This window comes from Macadamia integrifolia, chromosome 11 (assembly GCF_013358625.1).
Source record: "Macadamia integrifolia cultivar HAES 741 chromosome 11, SCU_Mint_v3, whole genome shotgun sequence".
Taxonomy (NCBI): domain Eukaryota; kingdom Viridiplantae; phylum Streptophyta; class Magnoliopsida; order Proteales; family Proteaceae; genus Macadamia; species Macadamia integrifolia.
The window spans coordinates 21,637,773-21,647,657 of NC_056567.1; the positions used below are offsets into that span (position 1 = coordinate 21,637,773).

The 9,885-nt window shown below is 35.3% G+C and overlaps 2 protein-coding genes across 2 annotated transcripts; both read right to left on the reverse strand.

Annotated features, from left to right (window-relative positions):
- Positions 1 to 367: 367 nt before the first annotated feature.
- Positions 368 to 2,715, reverse strand: LOC122092991 (salicylic acid-binding protein 2-like). Its single transcript, XM_042663273.1, has 4 exons — positions 2,634 to 2,715; positions 1,737 to 2,116; positions 1,309 to 1,449; positions 368 to 765 (listed from the first exon to the last, which is right to left on the reverse strand). Exons 1-4 carry the CDS (start codon positions 2,713 to 2,715, stop codon positions 484 to 486), a joined length of 885 nt encoding a protein of 294 aa, XP_042519207.1. The 3' UTR covers positions 368 to 483.
- A 1,904-nt stretch (positions 2,716 to 4,619) lies between these two features.
- On the reverse strand, positions 4,620 to 7,855 carry LOC122092722 (methylesterase 3-like). Its single transcript, XM_042662964.1, has 3 exons — positions 7,484 to 7,855; positions 6,125 to 6,262; positions 4,620 to 4,901 (listed from the first exon to the last, which is right to left on the reverse strand). Exons 1-3 carry the CDS (start codon positions 7,835 to 7,837, stop codon positions 4,620 to 4,622), a joined length of 774 nt encoding a protein of 257 aa, XP_042518898.1. The 5' UTR covers positions 7,838 to 7,855.
- Positions 7,856 to 9,885: the final 2,030 nt, after the last annotated feature.

The following is a 9,885-nucleotide window of genomic DNA, read 5'->3' on the forward strand; positions in this document are numbered from 1 at the left end:
TAAAAAATGTCAATTAAAAATATATATTCAATCCAAAAAATTTCTTCTTTTTCTTCAAAGATTTAATACAAAACCATACATTCTTAGTACCCCCTCTCATCTTCGCCGAAAGAAGGTCATGTTGATCTGATGCCCTCACATAAGTCAACAACCACAATAGATCCTTCTACTGCAAAGTGCCATCTTCTCATGCAAATTTCCTCATTTTCTCACACTTCTCAATAAAAATTTTAATGACCTTCCCCAAACCTCATAGTGGTGGGAGTCAGGTGCAAAGGATACGCATTTTATATGAAAATCAAGCATAGAATTATAAATAATATAAATTGAAAATCTTTCTACAATCTTACTAATCACACCCCAGAATGTTTCAAGCATGGATTACCACACATAACAGCAACCAAAGAAAGAAGGGAAAAGCTTTAAAATTCACAAGGTGAAGGTGTAACTGAGTGCTAATTAACAAGAGTGCATGAGACCAAATCAATTATATTTATTGGCAATGTCCAAGAGACAAAAACACAGTTCATTGGGCTTTGACAGCATAGCCATATGATCAGCATCCTCAATCTCCATCACCTCTTTAAGTGGATCATTCTCAATCATCCAACGTTGAAAATCCTCAGTAATTACTAAATCCTTTTTGCATACAATGTAAACTCGATTAACCGAGCCATATCCCTCTTTTGAGAATGCTTTCCCCTTTGATAGATCTTCTATGAACATGGATCCAGGCCTTACCAGTGTCTCTCCAAGTGCCAAATCCTTCCGGTTGCCAATAGTCACAAATATGTTAACCAATTAATGCTTGTGAAAAAAAAAACCATTCCTAATCAAGCAGTAAAGAAATATGAAAAGAGACGAAATAGAGAACATAGAAACCAGCAGAAATAAGTTACTGATAATACTTATCAATTTTTACCAGAAAAAAAAAAAAAAAGATAATACTTGTCAATCAATCAAGAAAACGGCATTATCAGAGGAAAAAAAAACCATACTCAGACACAGGGAACATTGGCGGATGCCACACTCTTAGAAAAGGAACCACTTTCCATTTATTTAATAGGGATCGAATGAGCTTCCCATGATGTCAGCATAGAAAAAAATCTGCACACCACATCCAATGTTCTAGAAAGTATAATATCATCCATGTTTGTCACATCAACATATCCTTGAACCACTAAATGTTAAGATGCATTATCATACAATATATGGTTGTTGCCTTTTCCCAAAATTAATGATAATAATAATAATAACAGGAAGTGTTACACGTGTGCTAGAGAGAGATAGATAGAGAATATAATTTACCTGTGAAGAGGAGAGTTGATAGAGCTTGAAGGCCAAGAACTTGGGGCCAAAAAGTACTGTAGTTTTGGGCATCACGGGGTCCAGATCAGATGAAAAATGAGTATCTAACCAACAACCCTCTGCTGGGATCCTCTCCATAAACTGTTATCAAGTGGATGAAACAGAATACTAGATTACAAGAGTGTTCTATAGTGAAACGTGTGTTATTGGACATTTGGTAACATATATTATTTCCCAAATATCTATACATAAGGTTTATATTCTCCATTGTGCCAAAAATTAATATGTCAATCATCAGAGTTCATCTAGACTGTCTGGTCAATAAAACCTTTTGCAAGTACTCTCACACACACAAGAGCGAGAGAGAGAGAGAGAGAGAGAGAGAGGTATAGAATAGGCAGAAAGAACTAAGGACGACATAAAGGTACCTGATCCAAGACATAGGAAGGGGAATGTGTAGAATCGGGCATGAAAGCTGTCAGAAAGACAGCTACGGATATCTTGTGAGGAAACCTGTCCATGGCAATAGCCAAATTGTAGCCACCCAAGCTGTGTCCCACTAGGGTTACCTTCTCTCCTGGAGGAAGTGAGTCCATCAACTCCATTAACGGCTGTGAGTAGTTGGACATCGTATGGACCTCAGCTAGTTTAGCCATGTTGATCCCTGAAGCCGCAAGGTCGATCGCCGTCACTTGATGTCCTGCACTCTCCAGCAGCGGCTTAACCTTGTACCAACACCATCCTCCATGACCCAGACCATGTACTAGAACAAAATGCACCATCTCTCTCTCTCTCTCTCTCCCCCTGGCTTTGTGTGCGTGATTATGATATGTTTATATAGAGTTAGAGCAATAAGCAAGTTTGTTATTTGCACAGTTCTAAGCAAGTTCCAAAGTGACTTGCAACTCTGATGGCCACATAAACTGTAATAAGGACTCCTTCCAAAGTGGACTTTGACAAATTTGTGTGTATTCCTCGCCGATGGCTATGCCGAAAGGTGAGGAATATCGCATCTCCTTAAGTTTCTGAATTCCTATCTTAATTTTGTCTTGATGTCCCAATCGATCACTTCTCACCATTGCCTAAATGAACTCTTGTCATTGAAGGGATAAAAAGAAGAGTTATTTCGTGAAAGAGCTCTTACATGGATATTTGAATGACTTCTCCCAAGTAATACAAAATGAAAATTATTATGATGTGATTTGATATCTGAATTTACGACTCCAAGAAGAGAAAAAAAAAATATGGAAAAGATTTACCAGAAAAAGAAGAATTAAAAAGACAACAGGTCATTTGATGTGATTTCAATGAATCATACAGTGTACCTAACCCCCACTTCCCTCGGCAGCTGCTCCTGGTACTTTGTCTGTTCATAACGTTGAAATTAGTGAGGAAAATATTCGCCATGATTATCCAATGATAATTTTTTAATATTATTATAAATTGGTTTTAAATTCGTAAACACCATTTTTATTTTCTTAGGTATCCTTCCTGTAAGGAAAATTTAAAGGGAAAAGAAGTGAAATTTTTATACTTAAAAAAGAAATATTTGTAATTATTATTGTATTTTTTATTTTATTTTTTGCTAGAAATTCTAAACTTTTATTAAAGAAAAAAAAATGAAAGATTGAAAAAAAAAAAAAATACAATAAGTTGTGATTCAGGATTCCCCACCTTCGGCATTGCCATCAATAAGGAATTTTGAAAACACTATCTTAAGCGAAATCTTGGCCTAGTTGCCGCACCATACACAATCTTATCATTAATAAAAGCTGGAAAGATAACATCCGAGTCTGAAATTTCTGATTTTGCTGCATTCTTAGCGAGGTAGTCCGCTCCAGAATTTGCTTACCTGAAGCAGTGTGTTATTTTCTATGTTATTGCATTCAAGAAAGGTTAAAGAGCAACCCAATCTTGCAATGCGTATTAGGAAACAAACTTTCCTTGAACTAAAGGCACTACTGCAATTGAGTCAGCCTCTATCCATAGGGATTCCACTCTTTTTACCTTAACAATTTTTATGCCTTTAGTGAGAGCTTTAAATTCCACCACATAGTTTGTTGAGGTTCCAATGTGAATTTTGAAAGATGCAATAGTCTTTCCTGTGTAATCTCTTAAAACCCCTCCTGCTCCAGCCCTTCCTGGATTTCCCATAAAGTAGCCATCAACACTAAGCTTTATCCACCCCTGCTAGTCTTTCCTGTAATTATTATTCTATGTGATCCAATATGATTGTATAAACTACTTAATTTTTTTAACCATATTTAACAATGATACATTTTACATTTAATTTTTATTTTACATATTATAGCAAAGGGTGTTAGATGCAAAGTGAAGTGAAATTTTATAACCAAATATGGAATGATTTGAAGTTAATGTTATAGCCACATGGATGGAGTAATGATTACATATCTTTTTTAAGTATGAAAATGTCACTTTCCTTCCCAATAATTTCTCTTGCAAACAAACATAGCCTAGGTATATTTGTATTTGGTGAATTATATGTATTTGTAATTAGTGAAATAAACAGATGGTCAAAACTTCGAATTCGAATTCGATTGACAGTCATATCCATTTAAAGGTATGTGCATTTGGTCAAGGGGTATCATTGCAACGAAGGCATTGAATGTTAACTGCCTCTGGATTGAATCAAACTCAATCGTTGTGGTGGAAGCTTTCCAGAATCTCTCTGTTCCTTGGTTTGCTACTCAAGATTGGATTTCTGTTGAGGATTTTTTTAGTTCAATTACATGGAAGATTACTCATTGCTACCGTGAAGCAAATATTGTTGATGATTTCCTTGCTAATAAGGATGCAACAAAGATAGGAGACTCTAGTACAAATGTTGTTTCCCCGGGTCATATGATTAGATCTGAGATTGCTCATGATGCGGAATCTAGGCCTAGATTTCATTTCATTTATTTCTAGATTTTCTTTCCCCTACTGATGGAAACGTTGAAGGTGGGGGAATTAAAATCCTTTTTCAAATGTAATTTTTTTTTCTCTTCTCTCTTAATAAAAATTGTGATTTTTAGGGGGGGAAAAAAAAAGGTATCTAGATCCGAATTTTAATAATCCGGAAAATTATTATTTTAATTCGAATAGATATCCAAATAATAAAAAATTTAAGTAGTTAATGATTTTGAAGTTCTTGAAGATTTGACAGATTCTAAAGAATGAGGAAAAGAATTAAAACAATTGAGTTAGATGAATGTAGAGTGAAGTTGTTTTCATAAATTCATATTCATTCTCTTTTACATATACAACATGAACCAAATAATACAGGGAGACTGAAAGAGTGCAAGACCAAATCAGTTATATTTGTTGGCAATGTCCAAGAGACAGAAACACAGTTCATTGGGCTTCGACATCATAGGCATATGATCAGCATCTTCTATCTCCATCACATCTTTGACTGGATTATTCTCAATCATCCAACGTTGGAAATCCTCTTTCATTGTTAAATCCCTTTTGCATACAATGAAAACTCGATTAACCGAGCCATATCCCTCTTTAGAAAATGGCTTCACCTTTAGTATATCTTCATGGAACATGGATCCAGGCCTTGCCAGCAACTCTGCTAGTGCCAAATCCTTTCAGTTGTAGAATTTCCAAAATGGAGAAAATATACTTTAGTTTCCAAAAGTGAGTGCCAATAGTATTAAAAAAGAGAAGCTTGTGAAAATTCATTCTGAGAGTTACCAAAATAAGAAAAACATTGTAAAGCTTGAGAGAGTTAAAAGAGACTGAGTTTTCTTTCACCCAGGGTGACGTTATGATTGGATTTTGGGTTCATCATTAACTTCCACCGTCTATTGTTCATGGTTTGATATACCTCTTCTTCAGTCCAATAAAGGGTTAAATGAGGTGGATGAAGAGATTCTCTTTCCATTGTAGATGGAACTGATCCATTAAGGTTTAAGTTCGATAGAAGAATTATTTGAAAGGAAAAAATAGTACATTGAAGTGTTTACTATTTGAAACAATGGTTTTTCAATTATTGAAAGGAGGAAGGATTTATATTTACATATATTGATATCTCTCACACTAAGCCACGAGTGCATGAAAGGGAGTTCGAAACATTCAACAGTCAAAATTACTATAGCACTCTCTGAAATGGCAAAATGAAGTATCCTCTTAGATATTCCTGTCTAAGCAGGCTATTTAAACAAACTTTCCCAATTTTTATTAGGAAGTATTGGTAAAGTGGTCTAGGCTGCATTAGCATATACACCCTTTGAAATAGTGATAGCTCATGTCTTTTTAACTAACAGTCATGGTAGTGAAAATAATTTTTTTGTTATAAGTTATAACAGATTATGTCCGTAAGGAATAAATTATTGACTTAAAAAAAAAAAAATTATTATAGACTATAAAGGAAAAGGTTCTCTGACCCAAGTTCTCTGGTGGAGGGGTATAGAAGGTTGTCTGTGTTTATCTCTCTACTATTCAAAAAATCTTCTCCTCAAATAAAATGATCATGCTATCCTATAATGTATGATATTATTTTGTTGCAGCTCATTGATCTACTACTATATACCGCTTGTTCAGAGAACCCTCTTCCAAACTATATATAAAACCAATTTGATAAATATATTGATAATAAGTCGGTTTATTGTGTCCATATTTTTATTCTATGATGATGTAAAATTTCAGAAAATATGCTGCATCAACATATTATTAAAGCATTATATGTACATTGTTTATTGATTGGGATCAAATTTAAATAAAAAAAGAATCAACATGATACTAAACTCACCATAAAGTTTTTTTTTTTTTGTTGGAGTGGTGGGAGAGAAATGAGATGAGAAGTTACCTGTGAAGAGGAGAGTTGATAGAGGTTGGAGAACAAGCACTTGGGGCCAAATACCACTATATTTTTTGGCTTCTCAGGGTCTAGATCAGATGAAAGTTGAGTATCTAACCAAAAATCTGCTGGGATCCTCTCAATCAACTGTTGTCAATTCCATGAAACAGAAATACAGAATAGTAGATTAAAAGAGTGTTCCTATATATTTCCTTTTAGATGAAAAGAACGCTAGCTTCTTGGTCGCTCGGCCCAGAGCCCAGACATGGAGGGTGGAAAAATGACGTCTCCACCCTTATGAAATCCAAGAAATTGACCTCCTATCAATGCCCATGCGCACCACCTCATTGGCCCTTGTTCTAACATAGGGGTCGTGTGACCAAGGAGCGTTCATTCCCCCTTTCTTTAAAGTTCAATTTTGAATTCTCAAGCATAATTGGAAAGCCAAGTTTAACTCGTGCGAGTCACTTAAGTCAAATTGAAAAGACATGAAACCTGATATCAAGAGTCATAAAGACTCATCCAAATTTAAGAAATGACTAGATTTGGTCTGAGTTAGTCCGAGTTATCATTGACTCTGGGTTTTTGCTCGAGTCATTTGAATGATACTTGTCAAATTTGGTTTTTTTTTTTTTTTTTAATTGGGACATATACTATTCATAGACCATTAGTTTGGTCTACAACTGAATGAAATCATAAAAAATAAAATAAAATAAAATAAAATAAAATTTGTTCTTTGTCTTCAATATATTTTGTCTTCTCAATTGTGAAGCAATTATATCCTCAATTCCCCCGGAGAAGGAGAAGGAAGAAATTACAAAAACAAGAAAAATATATGATGCCCAAGTCACTAGGTTTTAAAAAGGGTGAGTCAAGTCGAAAAAGCTGATTTTCCAGCTATGCTCTCAATTAAATAACTTTATCAAATACTTACATACACAAAGATTCGTAATAGGGAAACAGTTTTTTGTCTAGATTTGTATTGTACACTAGCGCCTCCCTATGTCTATCTCTCCCCTTTCACAATAGAGGGCAGATATATCATTGCATAGGATGGAGAGGAAGATAGACACAAGGAGGTGCTAACATATGCTATGCAACTTGGCAACATTCTTTCTCTCAATATGGTAATAGGAAGAGTGTTTCCCACATGGCAACATGGGAAGGAATTTGCACATGACTACCAATTAGCATTCCGAAATAAATATCATCCAAGTGAATCCCACACTTTCAAAATACAACAATTCAACCTTATCCTAATTGAATGAGTTTACCTATATTTTTAAAATAAATTAAAAATAAATACATGTGTTAGGCTCTCACTTTTTCAATCAGTGAGAGAGAGGGAGAGAGGACATAATTAGGTACCTCATCCATGACATAGGAGGGAGAATGTGTACAATCGGGCATGTGAGCAGTAAGAAAGACAGCTACAGATATCTTTTGAGGAAACATGTCCATGACAAGAGCCAAATTGTAGCCACCCAAGCTGTGTCCCACCAGGGTTACCTTCTCTCCTGTAGGAAGTGAGTCCATCAACTCTATCAAGGGCTGTGTGTAGTCGGACAAGGTATGGACCTCATGTATCTTAGCCATGTTTACCCCTGAAGCTGCAAGGTCGATCGCTGTCACACGATGTCCTGCACTCTCCAGCTGTGGCTTAACCTTGTACCAACACCATCCTCCATGGCCAACACCATGTACTAGAACAAAATGCACCATCTCTCTCTCTCTCTCTCTCTCTCTCTCTCTCTGTGTTGGCCGTGTTCTGCGTCTGTGTTTGTGACTATATGATGTGTTTATATACAATTAGAACAAGCAAGTTTGTTAGGGGTAGATAAATCTAAGGACAATCTGAAGTGTCTTGTCAACTTCGGTAGGGTTGAATGCATGAAAAATGGTGAACACGATGGAGAAGGCCCCAATCGATCACGACTTCTCTTTCCTGCATGGGTCACACCATTGTCTATCCAAAAAATAATTTATACATGGGCGGCAAAGATCTGAAATTTCCTTTCCATGAACCATGCATGTTGAGAGTCCGATACAGGTTGGAAGAACTTAATCCCATGAATTAGTATACAAGATGAGACGATCTAAGATCATATTAACTCACATTAATTCTCTTTGAAAATTGATGTGAGATCAACCCCTCCATAAGGTTTACATGGGATCATAACATACCACTACGCTTCCAAACACCACAAGGCTGATATGGGACAATTACATACCACCCATGCTTCTGATCCCAATATCCATAGCAGCTTACTTTGGATCAGGTAGTTCTTTCTAAGTGGCTCTCACTCTACTCTAGGATTTTTAGCCGACGGAAAGTAGTCCTTTCCTGGCAGTTCACACTCTGGCACTAAGTCTCCCCTTCCACATGTGGGTTGGGCAAAGGATCAACTACTATAATACCATTGATACGAACTTGGAAGAATTCAATCCCACAAGCCGACTTACAAGGTGAGGAGACCCGCCAAGACTGCACCAACACGCATCAATTCCTTTTAGAAAATGATGTGGGATCAACCCCCATAAGGCTGATATGGGACCGTAACATAGTCCCACGTCAATTGTGTGGGACTTCGGATGCATTTTCATGCGTTTGTTAGTTTTTCTACTAAAGCTCCGTTTGATTGCAAGGAGAATTCAAAGGAAAAGGTAAATAAAATTTTTAAACTTAAAAAGAAAATTTTTATAATCATTAACCCATATGACTATATTATTAACTCCAAATTATTTCATATTTGATTATCAAATTTAATTTTACTTTACATCTTAATTTCTTTATTATAATATATAAAATAACTTATAAAATATATCATTTTAAATATCACAATAAATTACCAAAGTTTCTTTTTTAATTTAAAAATACGCAACGGTTCAAATGATTCCGGCGCTCAACTGGCAGTAGATGTTCATGGCTATAGAGACCTAACTCATGAGATTATGAGAGTGGAGCATAGAAAGATTAAAAAAAAAAAAAGAGTGGAGCATTGGCAACCCCTTCATCTTATTTAATTATATTCACTGTCCTTTCACAATCTCATTAATGTTCTCGAATATGACAACTGGTATATATACAAAACATATCAACTAAAAATATAATATTCAATTCAAAATTTTTTACTTTTCATACTTTTAGAGATTTCTCAGTCCCTGTCTCGTCTATCTAAAAAGATCACTTCATGCACCAAAAGGTCGTTTTTGTGGGTGTTTGGAAAGATATGTGTCAAAAATCAAAATTAAATTTAGAGAGTGTTTTGCATGAATAATCGTGCTTTGAAATTCCAAGGGCTTCCGGGAATCATGGGCTCTGATTTAAAAAAAAAAAACAAATCTTAAATTTCAGAGAGGGCATTCAGATCATTTCCAGATGGAGGATGGAATGAGAAGGTAAAAAAAAAAAAAAAAAAAGAGAAAGAGACCTACGAGGGTTTCACTTTCCCTATCCTATTTTATGTCTTGCTAATCTCTCTCCTGTCACCCTCGAGTGGGAAGGGTCTTCTATTAAAAAGAAATTTCGAGGGCACTCCTCCATTTTCAGTAGAGGAGGAATATAACATCAGCATGATTATAAAACTTAGATTAAATCAATTAGTATTGATTGGATTGGATTAGTATCGATATTGATCAATTCCAAAATCTAACTGATCCGTTCTCAAATTCTCGATACATGGTATGGTCCAAGGATAAAAACATAATAAAAACAACTACTTTTATAAGAAGCAAGGGTAAATTTGTTTTATACAATTTGATCCAGATCG